This window comes from Saccostrea cucullata, unplaced genomic scaffold (assembly GCF_032062105.1).
Source record: "Saccostrea cucullata isolate Sc308-1 unplaced genomic scaffold, CSIRO_AGI_Scuc_v1 ctg203, whole genome shotgun sequence".
In the NCBI taxonomy this organism is placed as follows: domain Eukaryota; kingdom Metazoa; phylum Mollusca; class Bivalvia; order Ostreida; family Ostreidae; genus Saccostrea; species Saccostrea cuccullata.
In genome coordinates this window covers 363,616-386,683 of record NW_026925998.1, presented here as the reverse complement: position 1 = coordinate 386,683, position 23,068 = coordinate 363,616, and the positions used below count along the sequence as shown (strand labels likewise).

The 23,068-nt window shown below is 34.0% G+C and overlaps 1 protein-coding gene across 1 annotated transcript; it reads right to left on the bottom strand.

Annotated features, from left to right (window-relative positions):
* Nucleotides 1-4,011: 4,011 nt before the first annotated feature.
* LOC134270324 (uncharacterized) lies at nucleotides 4,012-12,069 on the bottom strand. The gene is made up of 7 exons (XM_062752544.1): nucleotides 12,048-12,069; nucleotides 11,812-11,863; nucleotides 7,604-7,825; nucleotides 6,870-7,442; nucleotides 6,511-6,615; nucleotides 4,712-4,933; nucleotides 4,012-4,550 (listed from the first exon to the last, which is right to left on the bottom strand). The coding sequence occupies exons 3-7, from the start codon at nucleotides 7,758-7,760 to the stop codon at nucleotides 4,012-4,014; spliced, it is 1,596 nt and encodes a 531-aa protein (XP_062608528.1). The 5' UTR covers nucleotides 7,761-7,825; nucleotides 11,812-11,863; nucleotides 12,048-12,069.
* Between the last annotated feature and the right edge of the window lie 10,999 nt (nucleotides 12,070-23,068).

The window sequence follows — 23,068 nt, the reverse complement described above, 5'->3', positions numbered from 1 at the left end:
TTCAACTTAAGCTACTTAAGCTTACTTCCTATGAAAAAAAATGTTTTACTGTCAAAAACACAATCCCAATTTTCTTTAGCTTTGGTGTTGCAAGGTTTTTAGGATACATATTATAATTTATAATATTTGCCTGTCTTGAATTTTCATGTTTTTCCTAAAGACAGCAACATACCCTAACCAAATCTTAGTTACTGATTTTGCTTGGTTACACTGTGTTACCACGTGAACAATAAAATGTATTTATAGAATAATATCGCTCATACATATATACTTTAGGTCAAACATTTTCATTATTTTTCTTAAGTTGTTGATTTAGTGTTTTAGCATGTAGCACCTACCATTAGTGAATACGTTTTTCAGCATAATCTAGCATTTTAAATGTATTCCAAATGAACCCGTGGCTATCACGTACACAGAGATATATTCTAAACAGTTCTTACAGTATAAGTGGCAACAAGGTGTTAAGTTTTAGTGAGATTTTTTTTGCTTTTCTAGTTTTTATTAAGGCTCAGTAAAGGTTTAAAATGGCTGAAAATCTAAATTTTAAAAAAAATAATCCGGCTGTTACCATGGCAACCGGGACACATAGCAACAAAAATTTATTTGATACATCTTTCTGGTGTCGAATACTAAGAATAGGTGAAGTTTAATCAAAATCGGTGACCATGCGCGGCAAAGACGTTAAAATGGTTACAGAGAATTTTTAATGCATTTTCACTCTATAATCAATAGAGCACATTCCTAACACCAGAACCCACAACCCTCGGGCCATGAAATTCACAATTTTGGTATAATAAAATACATTTAATTTGTTAAATACCCAGGAACAGAGAAGACGATTGTCAAAGAAATAATGCATTTTCACTATATAATCTATATAGCCTCGCCCTTGTACTAGAACCCCTGAGTTTCACAATTTTTGTATAGGACTCAATGCTTATAATATTTATGCCAACAGTTTGACTGCTTGATGTCCAGGAGTAAAGAAGAACATTTTTAAATATTGCATTTATTTGAGTGATTTTGCCCCATCCCTCAAGCCCCAGGGGGCAGGGACCATGATATTCATAATTGTTCCCCTTCATCCATAGAAGTTTTATTGATTGGAATCGATTGAGCGATTGCATAGAAAAAGCTGAAAATGTTCAAATGATAATGCACGACGCATACTTCAAGACGATGGACGAAAACGGATAGCAATAGGTCATCTGAGTTTACTCATGTGACCTAAAAACCGAACACAGTATATATTTTTCCTTTATTCAGGAATGAACACAATACTTACTATTTCATCGATATGTGTCCCAATAAGAATTATACGAGGGAATCCTGATTCGTTGCTCTTTGCATAATTTGTTATTGTAGATATCCAAAAGTCTATAAAGTCTGCAAAAATGTATTCAATACATTTAAAATAATATGTCAGGAGACTATATAATAGGTTAAAATAATTCTACATACAATGTCATATTTATTATAACCCCTTTTTCTATTTTAAATCACATTTGGTTCATAATATGAAGTATATGACTGTATGTTAAATTAAAACAGTCTTCATGTTTAAATTTAAATGCAACGAAGCAAAGTACAATATCATTGAAAATCCTATAGAAATAAGAAAAATAAATAATTATTTGTACCTTCAATTTTAGATTCTGATTGCTGTGTCGGGTGTAAGCTCTTGTCTTGAAGTGTTGCATTCAAGTCTTTGGCGCAATTAATGACAAGCAAGTACATACATCGACTAGTTAGAAAGCTCAGGGACCCGTTTCATCAAAGGTCGTACGCCCAGTCGTAGCGCTACGCCGGTGTAAAGTCAGGACTAGCACGAAGAGTTGCGTTTCATTAGAGAACGTATCGTTACACCTGACTAAATTTAGGCCAAAATTCTACGTCTACTCATGGGTAGGCGTAAGTTTGGGCGTAAAGTTTAAATTCAGTAATCTAACTAATTTTAAAACAAGTAAGCGAATTCTAAAGAAAAGGCACGGTTCTAAGAAGTCTCTTAAATACAATCATTGTATTATTTAATTATACAAACTATGAAGGGGGGGGGGGGGTCACAGCCACTTGAGGGCGTAGTCGATTGGAGTTATAACATACTTAATTAAATCTGCTCAGAAGGAAAGATTGTAAGAAATTTCTTCGACCACCATGCCTTACGTTTTCACAAAGCATTCACAAACATTTGATTATTGTATATATGAGGTATTGTAAATCGATTATACATATATAATTATATATTTATACCCCCACCTGAAAGCGGAATGGTATATAGTAATCGGGATGTCCGTCCGTCCGTCTATTACGCTTTGGGGTGCCATTGTGTCTTATTTTACTTTTTGGTCCGACTCATATTATGGGCTTACCATAGCAAAACATGGACACTGCCATTATATTCATATGGGAGGCGGGAGATCCATTAAAATCGTCTCTTTTGAAGAAAAAAAAACGCAAAAATATATTTTTTGAAAAAAAATCGGTCTCAAAAACACAGTCATCCTCTTCTGGTAATTTTCTACATTTAACTTAAAGAAAAAATAATTAACCCTAAAACCAGATAGGTTTTTTTTATCTTGTTCGAAGAGTTCATTTTTTTTTTACTCCTCGTCCACAAGCGTGGATTTCGAAAGGACCGGAGAGAGGATTCAGAACTTCCCGAATTTGCAGATTAATTAACATTTTTAAATGTAAAGAGTTAGGGGCGAAGGTAATTATTCGTCTAGGTATATGTGTATCTGAGAAAAGTGAAGTCCCTGAGAATCAAAGACGAAACCCGGGGATAGGGGTCTCATAGACAATAAGAAATTTTTAAATTGGGAAAATATTATTACTTTTATTATATCGATGTAAGACGGTCAAAATTACACAGATAAGTTCAAGAAATGATTTATTCCTAAAAATTTTTTTTTCTCAGACAAACATTGATGCAGAAGACATCTTTATTTTTCATGATTTCGTCTAAAAGAGTAAACGTTACATACTATTACATAATCTGAGCGCATATAAAGCACATGTAAGAAAACAATATACATATTTTTTTTATTTCCAGCATAACTTAAATTCTAATGAAAAAAAAATAAAGACTAAGTGTAACTTAATTTCTAAGAGAGAGGTCACGCAAGCAGAGACTCTGTAAGAATATCTTTGTAGTCATCTCTCTCTCTCTCTCTCTCTCTCTCTCTCTGCATACTTGTAAAACGGTACATTAAATTTAAGCTGCAGATAGTAAAGAATTTTTGTCTATAACTGACTGTACCTAGAGTCTAGTATTTCGAAATTATTTCATGAACCTTTGTGCCATTTTAATAGTCAATAAAAAACTATAATGAATCATTTGACAAAAATTTAATAGACTTATTAGAAAGGATTGTCTTACATGTACCTTAGAAGTAAACGTGTAAAATTTATTTCTTGACTCAAAATGTGTACATATGTAAACTGCATTTTTTATTATACATTATTTTTGCTTTCAATTTAAAATACATATCTTATGAAAATAATGTTTTAAAATCGTATTCTTTCTCAAACGTATTAGTATTTTATCAGTAGAGTCAATAATTATCGAATCATGAAATGATTATCAAAGGCGAAGTCATTAACATGTGTCAATTTCGGGAAGGGGGGGGGGTGCTGTGTATAATTAAAATTCCAAAATAAACAGTTTAGCCTTTAATACAATTCTGAAATACATGTACGATCCTTTTTTAACTTTCAATTTATAAGACTTTTATTATTGAAAAATTATAAAAACCTAAAATCGATGTCTTATAAGGTACATGTCTCCTACATGACCCTATAAATCCATGCATGTTTCAATCAGTGCAAGTATTTATTATTCTATAATTTGTGTTATTCTATTCTTTTAGGTGCTGGAATTATATACATGTTTGTACGCAGTGGACAATGTTTATATTATTGCGCCTGCGCAATGCAACGTTGTCAAGGACTTAGTCTTGCGACTAAGCGTATCGTTTACGACTAGACTTACGCCACTTGGTGAAACGCAAATTACGCCTGACTAAATTTTGGCGTAAGTCCCGGAAGTACACCTAAGTTAAGGCTTAAATCTACGACCTGTGATGAAACGGGCCCCTGGTGAGTTGTGTAGAACACATTCTGACCTCCAAAGTCCCACATGTCGATAAATATATCTTTCATTCGATCTTCAAGCTCTGCTGTTCGTGCTTTCTGTGACTTTTCATAAAATTCCGAAGAATATTTGCTTCTTTCCTCGTTTTCATTTGAAGATTGATCGGGTCTTACACACGGAACATTGTTTGCATTGTTAGTTTTATTATGCATGAGAGTTTTTTGAGATTTATATACAGGTTTCAATAACGATGTACTAGTTTGGGTTGTCGTACTATTAGGATCCGAAACGTTATCAAATGAATGTTTCTGCTTTTCTTCTGCCAAGGCCGTAACAGCTTTAAATATATCATACGTTTCATCAGATATTTTAAAGTTTGTTTTCTTTCCTTTCCTGTCGAAAAGTACTGTATTTGGTGCCGCTGCCAAGGCAGCAGGAGAAATAAAGTTATCTTGAACTGAAATTTAATGAAAAAAGGACAGTCAGAAAAAAAACTAATCAATCAACTTCAATACATTCAAACTGGGTTTTTTTTATTAAACGTATCAAAAATTCAATAATTTGCAGCCTAAATGATTAAACTAATGATTTCTCTCGTTTGATGAAAGAAAAACTAACCTAAACACCACTCTCCGGTGTCATCATTTGAATCATCTATTCGACATCGAGCTCGAAACAAATCTATACCATCAGTGCTTTCAATTCCTTTCATATCTTTTCCTATTAAACCGTATGTCAATGTTGTCTTGCCTACTCCATAATGACCAACAACCATTATTCGAACTTGTCTAATTTTGCAAGCGCCATGTCGCAATTCATTTTCAAATGCTTCCTTTGATACTTAAAAGGAAAACAAAAAACAAAACAAATTATGGTAAAACATGGAAACATTTAACCCCTGTTGATCAGCAGTATCCTTCTGTAACGATGTGCAATTAAGGCATATAAATAAAGGTCATTTATGTCTAAAGCACAAAAGTTAATGTGGCAAAGTATCTTTTCGAGAAATTCGGGGAAGGACTTGTAGCTTTTATATATAGTGAAGTAGTGTGCTACAATTCCATAGCATCTCCGTAATGATGAAAATAAATATTTTGTAAATACACGCGACGCAGGCAAAATAAATTGTTTTTGCATTCAACTTAAGCTACTTAAGCTTACTTCCTATGAAAAAAAATGTTTTACTGTCAAAAACACAATCCCAATTTTCTTTAGCTTTGGTGTTGCAAGGTTTTTAGGATACATATTATAATTTATAATATTTGCCTGTCTTGAATTTTCATGTTTTTCCTAAAGACAGCAACATACCCTAACCAAATCTTAGTTACTGATTTTGCTTGGTTACACTGTGTTACCACGTGAACAATAAAATGTATTTATAGAATAATATCGCTCATACATATATACTTTAGGTCAAACATTTTCATTATTTTTCTTAAGTTGTTGATTTAGTGTTTTAGCATGTAGCACCTACCATTAGTGAATACGTTTTTCAGCATAATCTAGCATTTTAAATGTATTCCAAATGAACCCGTGGCTATCACGTACACAGAGATATATTCTAAACAGTTCTTACAGTATAAGTGGCAACAAGGTGTTAAGTTTTAGTGAGATTTTTTTTGCTTTTCTAGTTTTTATTAAGGCTCAGTAAAGGTTTAAAATGGCTGAAAATCTAAATTTTAAAAAAAATAATCCGGCTGTTACCATGGCAACCGGGACACATAGCAACAAAAATTTATTTGATACATCTTTCTGGTGTCGAATACTAAGAATAGGTGAAGTTTAATCAAAATCGGTGACCATGCGCGGCAAAGACGTTAAAATGGTTACAGAGAATTTTTAATGCATTTTCACTCTATAATCAATAGAGCACATTCCTAACACCAGAACCCACAACCCTCGGGCCATGAAATTCACAATTTTGGTATAATAAAATACATTTAATTTGTTAAATACCCAGGAACAGAGAAGACGATTGTCAAAGAAATAATGCATTTTCACTATATAATCTATATAGCCTCGCCCTTGTACTAGAACCCCTGAGTTTCACAATTTTTGTATAGGACTCAATGCTTATAATATTTATGCCAACAGTTTGACTGCTTGATGTCCAGGAGTAAAGAAGAACATTTTTAAATATTGCATTTATTTGAGTGATTTTGCCCCATCCCTCAAGCCCCAGGGGGCAGGGACCATGATATTCATAATTGTTCCCCTTCATCCATAGAAGTTTTATTGATTGGAATCGATTGAGCGATTGCATAGAAAAAGCTGAAAATGTTCAAATGATAATGCACGACGCATACTTCAAGACGATGGACGAAAACGGATAGCAATAGGTCATCTGAGTTTACTCATGTGACCTAAAAACCGAACACAGTATATATTTTTCCTTTATTCAGGAATGAACACAATACTTACTATTTCATCGATATGTGTCCCAATAAGAATTATACGAGGGAATCCTGATTCGTTGCTCTTTGCATAATTTGTTATTGTAGATATCCAAAAGTCTATAAAGTCTGCAAAAATGTATTCAATACATTTAAAATAATATGTCAGGAGACTATATAATAGGTTAAAATAATTCTACATACAATGTCATATTTATTATAACCCCTTTTTCTATTTTAAATCACATTTGGTTCATAATATGAAGTATATGACTGTATGTTAAATTAAAACAGTCTTCATGTTTAAATTTAAATGCAACGAAGCAAAGTACAATATCATTGAAAATCCTATAGAAATAAGAAAAATAAATAATTATTTGTACCTTCAATTTTAGATTCTGATTGCTGTGTCGGGTGTAAGCTCTTGTCTTGAAGTGTTGCATTCAAGTCTTTGGCGCAATTAATGACAAGCAAGTACATACATCGACTAGTTAGAAAGCTCTGGTGAGTTGTGTAGAACACATTCTGACCTCCAAAGTCCCACATGTCGATAAATATATCTTTCATTCGATCTTCAAGCTCTGCTGTTCGTGCTTTCTGTGACTTTTCATAAAATTCCGAAGAATATTTGCTTCTTTCCTCGTTTTCATTTGAAGATTGATCGGGTCTTACACACGGAACATTGTTTGCATTGTTAGTTTTATTATGCATGAGAGTTTTTTGAGATTTATATACAGGTTTCAATAACGATGTACTAGTTTGGGTTGTCGTACTATTAGGATCCGAAACGTTATCAAATGAATGTTTCTGCTTTTCTTCTGCCAAGGCCGTAACAGCTTTAAATATATCATACGTTTCATCAGATATTTTAAAGTTTGTTTTCTTTCCTTTCCTGTCGAAAAGTACTGTATTTGGTGCCGCTGCCAAGGCAGCAGGAGAAATAAAGTTATCTTGAACTGAAATTTAATGAAAAAAGGACAGTCAGAAAAAAAACTAATCAATCAACTTCAATACATTCAAACTGGGTTTTTTTTATTAAACGTATCAAAAATTCAATAATTTGCAGCCTAAATGATTAAACTAATGATTTCTCTCGTTTGATGAAAGAAAAACTAACCTAAACACCACTCTCCGGTGTCATCATTTGAATCATCTATTCGACATCGAGCTCGAAACAAATCTATACCATCAGTGCTTTCAATTCCTTTCATATCTTTTCCTATTAAACCGTATGTCAATGTTGTCTTGCCTACTCCATAATGACCAACAACCATTATTCGAACTTGTCTAATTTTGCAAGCGCCATGTCGCAATTCATTTTCAAATGCTTCCTTTGATACTTAAAAGGAAAACAAAAAACAAAACAAATTATGGTAAAACATGGAAACATTTAACCCCTGTTGATCAGCAGTATCCTTCTGTAACGATGTGCAATTAAGGCATATAAATAAAGGTCATTTATGTCTAAAGCACAAAAGTTAATGTGGCAAAGTATCTTTTCGAGAAATTCGGGGAAGGACTTGTAGCTTTTATATATAGTGAAGTAGTGTGCTACAATTCCATAGCATCTCCGTAATGATGAAAATAAATATTTTGTAAATACACGCGACGCAGGCAAAATAAATTGTTTTTGCATTCAACTTAAGCTACTTAAGCTTACTTCCTATGAAAAAAAATGTTTTACTGTCAAAAACACAACCTTTTACGTAAACATCAGGTAAAATGAAATAGCGTGTTTACCAGTTAGTTCTTTCTGCTGCCATGACAGTTCTCGCGTGATGTACTGAGACGCACTTGAAATGTGGAATATTGTAATTAATTTTGATAAAGAAAATACCGGTTTAAAAATGATATTCTTGCATGGCATCCTTAAATATTAATAAATAAAACCGTGCCATGTGACAATGAAATCACTAATTTTCGTGGGGGTTTAATTTTCGTTGTTTTCGGGGCAAGGAGAGACCCACGAAATTATGACCACCATGAAATTTAAAATTTAATATACATTATTATGAAACATTCTCCATCCACGAAATCAAATCCCCACAAATTAGGATTTTTTATCTCAAATCTCGAAAATTTGACCTCATGAAAACATGTGATTTTACAGTATTTGGTTTACAAACACAAATGATTTGAACAAAATTGAATGCATAATACCTGAGGATGATTTAACATAAGTTTCCTCTTTCCTATCCCTATGGATCTTGAGAAGATTACTAAAAAAATATTCCTAATATATATTCCTATGTAAAACTTTGATCGGCCGCTGTGTCCCCACCCTAACCCCGGGGGTCATGATTTGAACAAACTTGAATGTACACTGAGGATGACTTAACATAAATTTCATCTTTCCTGCCCCTATGGGTATTCAGAAGATTTTTAAAGATTTTTCCTATATATAACTATGTAAAACTTTGATCGGCCATTGTGGCTCCAAACTTGAATGTACACTACCTGGGACTAATTCAACATGAGTTTCATCTTTCCTGTCCCTATGGATATCGAAAAGAAGATGTTAAAAGATTGTTCCTATATATTCCTGTGTAAAACTTTGATCGGCCATTTTGGCCCCACCCTTGCCCCGGGGGTCATGATTTGAACAAAACTTAAATCTACACTACCTGAGGATGATTCCACATGAGTTTCATCTTTCCTAGCCCATTGGTTCTTGAGTAGAAGGTTTTTTAAAAATGCTATTAATTTTTCACTAATTCATAATTATCTCCCCTTAGAAGAGGGCGTGGCCCTTCATTTGAACAAATTTGAATCCCCTTTACCCAAGGAAACTTTGTAGCAAGTATGGTTGAAATTGGTCCAGCGGTTCTTGAGAAGATGAAAAAATCCGTAAAAAATATAGAAATCTCAAGTTTTCTTTGCAGCTTAGAATTGCGGTTTTTTTTTTGTCGTTTTCTATGTAATGCTATATAAAATTTTGCAAAAATTTTTAACATTGTGTCACAATGTTACAAAATTCTCTTACCTATTTGAATATAGCTCTATGAAAAATATTGCTGATTTCTGAAGAAAAAAAAATATGTTATGCCTAGGTCACATTTAAGCCATAGGTCGGGCGACTAAATTGTTCTGGTCTCGTCGGCTGAAAGACCTTGATCGGCTGACACGAGTATCAGGCGACACGGAGCAGTCACATTAATTTCTAGGAACACCGATGACTTGGATAAAGAACACCAAAAAAAAAATTTTTTTTCTTTAGAAATCAGCAATTTTTTTCATAGATGTATATTCAGATAGGTGACGTGAGTAATGTTTGAAAAGGCAAAGAGGCAGAATTTTGTAAGATTCTGACTGAATGTTGAAAATGTGCAAAATTTTGTATAGAATTGCATAAAAACAACAAATGGCGCATATCTAAGCAGAAAGAATACTTAAGATTTCTTTATATCTTACGGATTAATAATTTATGTTATTTCCGTTTAAAAAATATATATCAATCCATGCATCAAAATCTTGTTTGTGTTATGTATCTTTAATAAGTATAATATTCACAAGTCGGCTATCGTCGCCCGATTATGCAGGGGTTTTATTTATCCAAGTCATCGGTGTTCCATGGAAGTAATGTGACTGATCCGTGTCGCCCGATACTCGTAACGGCCGAACATGTTTTTTCAGCCGACGAAGCCAGAAAAATTTGGTCGCCGGACCACCGGTTAAATGTGACTTAGGCATAATATGTTAAATATTCACAAGTCGGCCAATCGTCGCCCGATCATCGAGCTCTGAGCTACAGTTTGACTTAAACCGTCGGCCGAAATTCTGGACACTCTTATTGTCGAACGACGGACGACCGACTTAATAATCTGACCGCCGATGGTCGGACGATGATCGAAAGTTGGTCGACGGATAACTTCAATTGAAGAAATCGGCAACCGACGCAGAAAAAAATTATAACTTGGACCGATGGACACAAAATTGGTCGGCCGACAAAAAAAGGTCAAAGTCAGGCAAGACAACGGCATATGAACTTCCGACTTTCACCCGAAGAATCCCATTTTTGCTTCAAAAACCGTCGGCCGTTGGTCGTTTTTGGAAATGTGACCGGGGTTTAATGTTAAATGTTAACAGATGACACAAACATATTTTTATCAAATTTGAAAATTACAATTTTAGTCCTGTTTAAATAACTAAAATGAACAAGAGGCTCAGGGGCCACATCGCTAACCTGAGCACATCGGCTAGGAAAAAGCACAAATCAGACAAGATCTGAAAAGTTTACTGAGGTGGGAGGGGGGTGCTTGAATTTTAATACTACTTGATATAATAAAGGTTTCTGATAACGGTACTGTCTTGTAACTTAACTTGTTCCTGGCCGTGAGGAAGAATAACAATTTATAATCACAACATAAAATTTAAAATATGAGGTGCATATGAAAATAATACCAAGTATCATACATCTTTAAATCATGTCAGAAAACATCATAAAGCGATGCTTGGATCTAAGTCAGAATATCGCAATATTGTATGTGATTGTAAGAAAAAAATCTATCCTTGAGAAAGAGTTATCCTTCTTCTAAATATTTCTTCATGTGGAGAAAACTGTAATACTAATAAAAATTCTGTATTATGTACTTGAAACATAAAACCAATTTAAAAATTGTCCTTAAAAAGATGCAACTTATGCAATTAATAATGCTTTCGAAATTGGATTTAAATGTCTCATTGTTCATATAATAAAACAATTATGAAGAAATTGGCAAAAGAAAAAAACAAAGTATATTATATTTCATCGACTACTCAGATGTCTGAATTAGAAAACTTTGGTAAAGAAAACTATGATTAGTTTTCATATTCTATATTTTAAAAGTTGTCTCTCTTATCAGATGGTCGGCACCCCTAAAAAATGGATAAAGTATGAAGGTAACATTATCTTATATAGTTAAGGTCAGACGACACGTTCCTAAAATATATGTTTTGTACCTCTTGGTATTATATAAAAAATAATTCAATTTTTTCATTCTCTTCTGATATCTACATTGTTTTCAAAATGTTTTTAAATATAAGTACACCAAAAATTGTGATATAGGCCATTCAGAAGATTACCCATAAGGGTTATATAAGAAATATGACCCTGTGGTATCTTGTCCAAATGCCTGGTAAAGTACCCTAATATTTTTTAAGGAAACTTGTTTAAGTTCCTAGACTTCAATGACAAATTCTTAAGAAAAATTATATATTTTTGAGGAACGTGTCGTCTGACGTTAAAAAAGAGATAAAGCTTCAAAGGAATGTTTCCCTTTCTATCTGCCTCTAACCAAAATGTAACATTATTAGATACATTTAAAGCTGTATAATATCAACTATTACCTTTACTTTCGAGATGTCTTTCATTTTTTCGTAAATCAGAGTTCCAGAATCCCTACAACAATTAAATATTGTTTAAAGACAATAAAATAATAATGAGAATAAATTAATAATTTTGCAAAGAAAAAAAATAATATCAAATGAATGATAAGTACTTTAATGGTATATTGTTCTATATTCTATAAAACTTAATATGAGAGAGAGAGAGAGTTAAATATTAAATTAACATAGATTGTTACCTCCTGTTTTGAAATTGGGTAATGCTTCTGAAATAAATGAAATGAAAAAAGCGCATTTATTATTCAGACTTTCAATAAGTACAGTCACTAAGTATATACTTTAACTTAAAGGGGTATGGACACAGTTTCAACTGAATTTTTAAAACCAGTTTTAATGTTTACAATTCCTACCAAAGTCCTCATGTAATGATTAACAAAAATGTGAACATCATTTGTCGATTAACAAACGAGATACAGAACTTAAGGTTCTCCATAATGAAAACAAGGCTCGTGCCTTGTTTTTGTTTACATATAGAAAATATATTTATAATAAAATGAAATTTAGCAAATCAATAGAAACTGTCGAATCGTATTTGAAATTAACTTCCATATTTAAATTATCTACTTTGAATGAACATATAGTAGTATATTAACCTATGGTAACAAAAACATGACACGGACCTTGTTTACAAAACGAAGGTTTGGAGCTCTAAATCTGTCTTGTATCTCGACAACTGATGTTCAGATTTTTGATGATCATTAGAAAGACCCTAGTTAAATATTTGTAAAAATGTAAAAAATAAATTTTGAAATTTTAGCAGAAACTGTGTCCATGCCCCTTTAAAAGCACTCATAAACACATTTTTCTAACCTGTTCTTTAATGGCTACAATATCAGCAGTTTCAGTTTTCTGATAAACTATGCCATAGATTTCTTTTAGAACATGAACTTGTTTCTGGATCTATATCACAATCATCTGAAAGGGGTCCGCTTTTAGTGAGCATATACAATTGCGTAGTGATGAATATTGATGATTTGTAACAAACTTTCATTTGTATAGACAACTTTTACTTTTATTTTTCTTTTTGCCAGAAAGAAATTTGCCAAATTTAAAAAAGGGAAAATTTTTCAAATTCAATTAACATTCTATTAAGCAGATGACTAAACCCGGAAATTGACTTTGATAAAAAATCTTTTCCTGAAGTCCATGCGGAAGTCTATTTGACCATAACATCTGACTTGGTTAAATAAGACGCAGCTTCGAATCAAAGTACCTTATAGGTTGAATGTAAGCCATTTGTCTAGGTATAATTTATACTATAGCTGCAATAATGTTGCCCTCTTCCTTTTTAGGGTGGGTGGGTGGGTTGGTGGGGGTGGGGTGGGGTAGGAAGGGGTAAGGGGGGCTACAACTCCTTAGGATCTCCTAATTGTGCAGGTGCGGGAGCGTAATTTGTTAATTACATCCTATTTCCTTCTAAAGAAATGGGCCTTCATTATATTTCAATCAACTTTCTGCAGATAGCTCAAAACACTCCATTTAAACGGAAATGTTACACTTCAATGCGCTTCATTGAAATAGCCAATTAAATTTACGGTCTAATTTACATCAAGTAAACAAGTGTTGTGGTAACTCCAGTAAACATAAATTCATAATGTTCATATTTTTTGCAAAACTTCAGTCTCCACACGAAATCCACAGATTCCCATCTATATCTTATACCGACTAGCTGTCACGACCCACACACATTTAAGGGTGTGTCTAAGGGTCTAGCCACAAGAATTTAACGCATCTGTTCACCCCCTGCTTTATATTATAATAAAGCGGTCCTTTTAAGTCCCACTTATGCAAGTGAGCTACAATGCCCGTACCGTACAAACTGCTATCAATAATATGGCGGGACATGACAGGCAAAACCTATTACGCTACAAGGAGAAAGACAACTAGAGCAAAGTTCGTTCCAAAGCAACAGTTTCGACCGGACGTGACGTCAACAAGAGAAAGCAATGAGTTAAGACGCCTCCATGGACTTTAAAATTTAAAAGTTTTCAATTTTGCGTCAAAACCTGCAAAATAAGCTATTTTTGGCCACTTCCGGTTTGACCGGAAGTGATATCAAGAGAGGGAAAATGTGGTTGGTCGCTTATAGTGCCATTGATTAACCAATAACATGTCAAAAAACGCAAAATTTGCATTTTCTGATTACTTCCGTTTCGCCGGAAGTGACGTCATTTGATGAATTAAAACAATTTAGGCATCATTTCCGGCTGACATCAAAGTCACAAGTACAAAACTTTGAAAAATCTCAAATAAACTATTTAATTCTATTTCTTTCGACTCAAGAGAGAAATTCTAATTTTTCGACTACTTCCGGTTTACACCGGAAGTTATTCCAATGGATGCGTTTTGTTGACGATTGTTAATGTGAACATAAGTTTTATTTGCCTTTATCCAAAACGGTTGATTTTTTCAAAAAATCTTGAAATTGAATATCACTTCCTGTGTCAACCGAAAGTGACGGATGCAAAATCAAAAGATGCCATGCATAACTCAAAGAGATGTTTTATCATCCCTGAAAATATCGTGATTCAATCTGGAGTGGTTACCAAGAAGATGCTTGGACAAAAATGCAATTTAAAAAAGGAAAATCGGACAAAAAATGTGACCGGAAGAGATTTTTCAAAAAATTAAAAAAAAAATGGTCTTAAGATATCACAACAATGCATCATTCCTGTAAAAATCTTTGAAATCGGTTCAGTAGTTTCCGAGAAATCACGTGTACTATGAAAAGGGAATAATAGCTAGAGCAAAGCTTGTTGTAAAGCAACGAGTAGGTCTCCCGTCCAGTTTGACCTGAAGTAACTTTCACTTTTTACAAAAAATGAGTAAAAATGCCACAGAAATGGTTGAAATCCTCTAAATCTATGTTAATTAATGCAAAAATAAGCCAGTTTTGTTACTTCCGGTTTGACCGGAAAGATGACGACGGACAGAAAATTACTTTTTTGAGTCCCAGTGACATATGTTACCCAAAAATTTGTCAAGAAGGGCAAAAATATGCATTTTCCCGGAAGTGACGTCGTCGGACGTGTTTTGACGACTCCAATCGATTAAGCTTTACATTTTGAACAACTTTGCTTCTTTGACGTAAATACAAATTCTCAATACTTTTTGAGATATAAAAGAAAAACTTTCGGCCCCTCTAAGCCCTTAACTTTAGGGGCCAGCCCCTTTCTTAAGATATCATTTGAAAGATCATAGAATTCTACACTTCTTTCGTTATACACGCTTTAACAAAATATTTCTAGGTAAAAAGTTACCGTTGAAAAGGTGTCGAAATTTTTTGAAATTCTCGATAGGACTATTTTCGGGTCATAGCGAGCGTTGGCGCTTCGTACTTCCGGTGACAATGATTTACTCAATTCACTTCTCCAAAGGTTGCTCTAACATCACTGAAAATTTCATACTTCTATCTTCAACGATTTTTGAGAACATTGCCGGACAAAGTGACCCTCTGAAAATGACAAAATCGCGAAAATCTCTGAACTGGAAGTGACGGCATCAAAATAAAAAAATGTCTCTAGATTTTTTGATGTTCTATCAGACCTGAAAGTTTCATGAAAATCCATCGAACCGTTTCCGAGAACTTGCGTGCACAAAATCGGTAAGAAAAAAAAATGAGAAAAATAGTGGAAAAGAAACCTGAGAAAAACAATAAGGTCTTCCGCTGAAGACAGTAGACCTTGATAATAATAGGAAACATAAGACAAGAGGCCCAGGGACCACATCGCTCACCTGAGCAATTGGCTAGGAAAAAGCACACATCAGATCAGAACTGAAAGTTTACTGAAGGGGGGGGCTTGAATTTTAACCCCCCAGGGGGTCATGATTTGAACAAACTTGAGTCTACACTACCTGAGGATGATTCCCTATAAATATCACTAAGCATGGCTTTGGAGTACTTGAAAAGAAGATTTCAAAAGGTTTCCTAGAGATTCCTATGTAAAACTTTTATCGTCCATTTGGCCCAACCCTACCACCAGGGGTCATGATTTGAACAAACTTGAATCTACACTACCTTTGGATGATTCCACAGGAGTTTCATCTTTCCTGTCTCAATGGTTCTTGAGAAGAAGATTTTTCCTATATATTCCTATGTAAAGTTTTGATCGGCCATTTTGGCCCCATCCTACCCCCGGGAGTCATGATTTGAAGAAAATTGAATCTACACTACTTGAGGATGATTCCACATGAATTTCATCTTTCCTGGCCCAGTAGTTCTTGAAAAGAAGATTTTTAAAGATTTTTCCTTTATATTCCTATGTAAAACTTTAATCGGCCATTTTGGCCCAACCCTACCACCAGGGGTCATGATTTGAACAAACTTGAATTTACACTACCTGAGGATGATTCCACATGAATTTCATCTTTCCTGGTCCAGTGGTTCTTGAGAAGAAGATTTTTAAAGATTTTTCCTATATATTCCTATGTAGAACTTTGATCGGCCATTTTGGCCTAACCCTAACCCAGGGGTCATGATTTGAACAAACTTGAATCTACACTACCTGAAGATGATTCCACATGAGTTTCATCTTTCCTGGCCCAGTGGTTCTTGAGAAGAAGATTTTTAACGATTTTTCCTATATATTCCTATGTAAAACTTTGATCGGCCATTTTGGCCCAACCCTAACCCCAGGGGTCATGATTTGAACAAACTTGAATTTACACTACCTGAGGAAAATTCCATATGAGTTTCATCTTTCCTGACCCAGTGGTTCTTGAGAAGAAGATTTTTAAAGATTTTTCTTATATACTCCTATGTAGAACTTTGATGGGCCATTTTGGCCCCACCCTACCCAAGGGGGTCATGATTTGAACAAATTTGAATGTACACTATCTGAGGATGATTCCACATGAGTTTCATCTTTCCGGGACTAGTGGTTCTTGAGAAGAAGATTTTTAAATATACCATTAATTTTTCTCTAATTCATAATAATCTCCCCTTGCAAAAGGGCGTGCCCTTCATTTGAACAAACTTGAATCCCCTTTATCCAAGGATACTTTGTAGCAAGTTTGGTTGAAATTGGTCCAGTGGTTCTTGAGAAGAATATGAAAATGTGAAAAGTTTTCAACAACGACAACGACGCCAACTACGACAACAACGCCAACGACGACAACGACAACGACGACAAGGACAGACAACGGACAAATTTTGATCAGAAAAGCTCACTTGAGCCTTTGGCTCAGGTGAGCTAAAAAACAGTAAGGTCTTCCGAAGGAAGTCGAAAGACCTTAATAACGGCAGGGTTCGTCTAGTAACCACATACCATCCCGTCCTTAAGAACCTCAGTAGTACCCTTCAAAGGAACCTGCCAATTCTTCACTCACACAAACGAATGGCAGCCCGAGGAACCTAGAGGGCATGGTAGTAAGAAACATTGGACAATCCATTACCTAACGGGGGTTTTACATGTAAAACTTGCTCTGGCAAATGTCTTCTTTATGTTCCTTAGTTCTCCTGCCAGACAACTGAGCTTGTTTTTTGGCTAAAGCAGGCAAAAACAAACAACATCATTGAAGTGAAAAATGTCATTTATTGAAGTAAATGACGTAAAAGTAGTAAAACATATTTACAATACAAGAAAGGGGGTCAGGAAAGGGGACTTAAATATAAAATATTACATATCTTTATCACAATATTGCACAATCTGACCCCCAGCACCATAATGTCATTGTAAATGATATACAATAGAAAAAAGGGGGATCAACCAGCAGACTAATTAAGAAATCAAAACCTGGAAAAACATTGTCATGTATAGTATACATATTATAATCTTCAGTTGACCCCCTATTAAACATAAAAAGTTCTAAACATACATGAAAATAAATGTGTTACATTGCTGCCTGCTATCAAAAAGGTGGGTAAAAGAACATAAAAGACATGGAGGAAGAAGGGGATGGATGGTGGGTACGAAAAATTGAGCAGTACAAATGACGTGACTTTCTCTTCTGGCAAAAAGATAAACAATGGACACGTGATAGCAAAGCGCTTTGCTGATTGGTTGAAAACAATACGGAAAGGGGTAAATCAAGTTACATAAGTAAAGCCCGGATGACACATTGCATAAGTCTATTACAAAAGAGACATTGTTATACAATAATTTAATATAAAGAAATATACAAGAACATGTCACATAAAGGTCATTATTTACAATAATAACTAATTTATGTTCCTTAGTTCTCCTGCCAGACAACTGAGCTTGTTTTTTGGCTAAAGCAGGCAAAAACAAACAACATCATTGAAGTGAAAAATGTCATTTATTGAAGTAAATGACGTAAAAGTAGTAAAATATATTTACAATACAAGAAAGGGGGTCAGGAAAGGGGACTTAAATATAAAATATTACATATCTTTATCACAATATTGCACAATCTGACCCCCAGCACCATAATGTCATTGTAAACGATATACAATAGAAAAAAGGGGGATCAACCAGCAGACTAATTAAGAAATCAAAACCTGGAAAAACATTGTCATGTATAGTATACATATTATATATCTTCAGTTGACCCCCTATTAAACATAAAAAGTTCTAAACATACATGAAAATAAATGTGTTACATTGCTGCCTGCTATCAAAAAAGGTGGGTAAAAGAACATAAAACACAGCCAAAATCCAGTTGCAAATTGGATCCACCCACAGCATAGCTCTGACACAGACAGCTTTAACAGCCCCGTTACAGGCCGCACTATAGAATACTAGGCAAACTGTCCTGTCATACAGACAACTGCATTTACTTCATCAGTTGCAAACTTTGCTCCAAACAGTATGTGGATGAAACACGATATCTTCGCAGGAGAGTAAATAATCACCGTTCGACTATTAGGACCAAAAATATCAATGAACCCGTAGGGGAACATTTCAACCGTGAGGGTCACAAATGGGAAGACATGACCGTAGTGGTGATTGACAATAAACCAAGATTGACATTCTGGATGCACAGATTAAAGTCATTCTCTCCATATAATGTGAACTCTACAGTTAATTCGCGTCACCAACTCTAGAACAACCCACATATTTATTTCTTACGTTGATGTTTATTGTTTCTTTTTTCCGATAAATAGCCCTAAAACATTTCCAAATTTATAATAGATCCAGATTCAAATGTTAAAAAATCCCTTCTTTATTACTGTGATATATTTCTTTGGTTTCTTGTCATGTATACGAAGGTTGTTCGAAAAGTTCGTGGACTACTGCCATAAAATTTAAACCGCTTAAGATACATCAATGGATTTTTAACGTTTAATAGAATCATATTTTTATTTATATAATAAACTATACATCATCATTTATCTTTCTTATTACAATGACGCGCACTAAAGTGGTAAAATTTTCCGTATGAATGGAACGTTTCGAGCTATCTTTAGAAGTTGATTGTCATATAATGACACGCCATTTCTTTAGAAAGAAAAAAAAAAACTCGGACAAATGGTTCATAAGAATAGCTGTAGAACAGAGGCCTGTTCAGCAGAGCGAACGTTCGCAAGCGCTCGCCAAAATTTATTATACCTCCAATAGATATGTTCGCGATCGCTTGCGAACGTTTGCTCTGCTGAACAGGCCACAGGTATTACAAAACTATAAAAGCCAATCAAATCGACGGTCTACATAAACACCGAGTAAGCACGTGTTCGATCGATGCATGAGTTGTGGTAACTCAAATAAACATGATAAATTCATAATTATATACAAATTCATTGCAATACGTGCTTTACAATAGTCGGAACTCTCTCATTCTCTCTTATAACTTTAAAAATATCCATTTCAGTGTAATTAATATTGCTTGCCGCGAAGACTGGGGTGTCCTAAAACATTACGACGAATATTTCTTTCTCGTTTCTAAAGAAATGGGTGTGTCATTATTTTATAATTGACGTTTAAAACGTGACAAATTTTACCACTTCAATGCGCTTCATTGTAAATTGTTGAAGTTTTTTTTTTTCAATTTCTAGTACAGTCTTGATAATAAAAAGTATATTTGTATATGAAAATAAAAGGTTCACTCTCACCAATAATATTCCAACTAAAATAAGTATTATTCCAAAGTTTGAACACATTGCCAGGTCATTATATTCGGGAATAACGTCGATATTTGCCTTGCCCCGTTGTAGCAGAAAAATACCTTTAACAGAGTTTATTCTCGAAAAAGGTTGAAAAATCTTCTCGCATCTCGCGATATTTCACAATGTTACGCTTTAGGGTACCCATCTCTTATCCGCAACTCCTCTTATTATACCAATGAGTGAAATTTAATGGAACTTTCACAGAATCTTTATTATATATTACCATTGTGACCTCCTATTTTACTTTTTGATCCGACACACATTTTAGGTTTCCTGGCCACAGCAAAACATGGACTTTGTCATCAGTTATAATCATATGGGAGGCGGGGGGTATCATTTAGTGAGCTCATTGCTCACAGTACCTCTAGTTTCATATTGCCATTGTGCACCTCCTATTTAACCTTTTGATCCAACACATGTTTGAGGTTTCCCGGCCACAGCAAAACATGCCACTTCGCCATGATACTCATATTGGAGGCGGGGGTTATCATTTAGTGAGCTCATTGCTCACAACACCTCTAGTTAATCTTCGATCAACACCTCTCTGTTTCCTTAACTGCCTGTTAAATGTTTTAAAAATCATAAAACGATTATCGCATAAAAATGTAGTTATAATTTTACATAAATCCATACAGTTGCAGAATTTTCTTTTCCAAAGGAATAAAAACACAATCATTATGATAGAAAATTAAAAATACAGCGTACATGTAGTTTGTCTGGGTGAACTGTTTTAATGAAAAAGTACATTAAGTCACAAGGATTCTGTCAGTTAATTACTAAAACTACTTCGATGTGATTATTCTGAAATAAGGGAGGGATGCCTACATATTTAAACATTCTACGTAAAAAACAATTTAAACTGACATCGTTTTGACGTTATAATGTTGAGTAGCAATTCCTGACGTTACGTCACCACATACCTTGGGACTAGAGGCCATATCATTCTGGGTAGATAAGCATGAAAACCAGTTAGACTTTAAAGTGAATAGTATTGTGATTGAAATTGTATCTTGTGCGAAACTACTTGGTGTTTACATCGACAGGTGTCTTACATGGTCTGAAGACGTTGAAATTTTAACGAAAAAACTTGCTTCAAAAATAGGTGATTTGTTTAGATTAAGATCATTCATGCCCTCTGAGTTATTGTTAAAATTTTTTAATACAATTGTTTTCTCCCGTTTTAATTATTGTTGTACTGTTTGGGGCAATATGAAAAACAAAGAATGTCTTAGCAAATGATGTAAACTCCAATAGCGAGCTGCTAGAGTGATTTTAAATACAACTTTTTATACACCTACATCGGAAATATTGCTACAACTGAGATGGATGCCAATTAAAGGTTATTTTATGTATAGAACTGTCATCCTTGTTTTTAAAGTCTTAAACGGATTAACTCCAAATTATTTAGATGTTTTTAAATTCGTAAATTTGAAATAAACAACAGATCTACAAGATTGAGTCAAAGCAATTCATTGTATATTCCGAGGGCAAAAACAGAATATTATAGAAGATCTTTTACAATTTACGGTTCCCAGCTATGGAATGAATTGCCAGAATTCTTAAAGAATTGTCCATCATTGCGAATTTTTAAATCAGCATATATAAGAAATTATTTCCAGTCTACAAGCTAAAATGTAAATCACTTAAATTATATTTCTGATTTTTTAAGACTCAACTTTTACATATCATGTGTAAATATTGATTTATATTCTACTCGCTTTATATCTATATGTTTCTGTAAATAATTTTTTGTCTGTATATATGTTTTCAGGACCAGAATGCGAACTAGTTGTTAACTAATTGTGCCATCCTGCATAAATAAAGGATATTATTATTATTATTATTATTATTATTACTAGAGACCCTAGATTTACCAAAGATTTTATATTAGAAGGATTATAAATGGTTCTTGAGAATAAAGATTTATTTTTTGACAACAGGTACTTTTTACAAGTGAAAGGTACTGCAATGGGCACAAAGGTGGCCCCAACTTACGCTACGATAGTTTAAGGATTCCATGAAGAAAAGATGTACGCTAAAACCGAAAAAGTTATCGAATCAGAATATTCTCCAATTATATAAGACATCAACCAATACGTTATCCAGACGATTGCTTTATTTTTTGGAACAAATCTAAAAGAGAATTAATGGAATTTCACACTGTACTTAATAGATTACACGGAAATATCAGATTTACTATCGAAAGCAGTCAAAGAAAACATGCCTTTTTGGATAACACCAACATTTCCATAGATTTATTCTACAAGAAAACTGAAAGTCATCAGTATCTTCTTTTTAATTCCTGCCACCCTTCACATACGCAGTGGAATATACCATTCAATTCAATGCAATAAGAATATGTACAGTAGTTACAGATGAAAAACGTAGAATAAAGTGTTTTCTAAAAAAAAAAATTCGCACAATCTTATAGCCGAAGTGATAAAAAAAGCCAAAGCAACCCCATTACAGAACTTCGGAAAGTGAACAGAAGGAAGGATATGAAGATAAGGAACAGATTCAATATCAAAGTCCATAAAACAATACAAGATAGGAGCAGAGCAAACACGGAACTCCAAAACATCACAGGTAGGATCAGGTGCCATGCAGGAGTGAGCATCCCCTGCTGACCGGTCACACCCGCCGTGTGCTCCTTGTCATGATCGGGAAATAACAGAAAAATACGTTGTCAATTCAGTCTTTAAATAATGAACTAACAATTAGTATGAAAAACGTCAGTCAGCATTTGACTCAATGATAAATTGCATTTGCTGACAAGGTCATTGTATCGACCATAGAACTCACGAAATGATGACTTTAAATGAGACTGCTGATATTCTTGTTTCATCAACTTGTTTGTCAATAATTTACCTCGTTTTAGAAATTGTTCATTATTGACAAGCAAGTTGATGAAACAAGAATATCAGCAGTCTCGTTTAAAGTCGTTTATCTTTCCTCTATCAATAAACAATTGCTTGAATTTGCTTTTTTTATGTAAAGAATTCCTCGGCAGTCATACACACACTGACTATAGCTTTCTAGCATTTAATCTGTCTACACTACGTCAGCAGCGGCCATGATAAGGTTTCCCCATGCTGCTCCAATTAAGCTATCAAAATCAAATTTAACTGCTTTTAT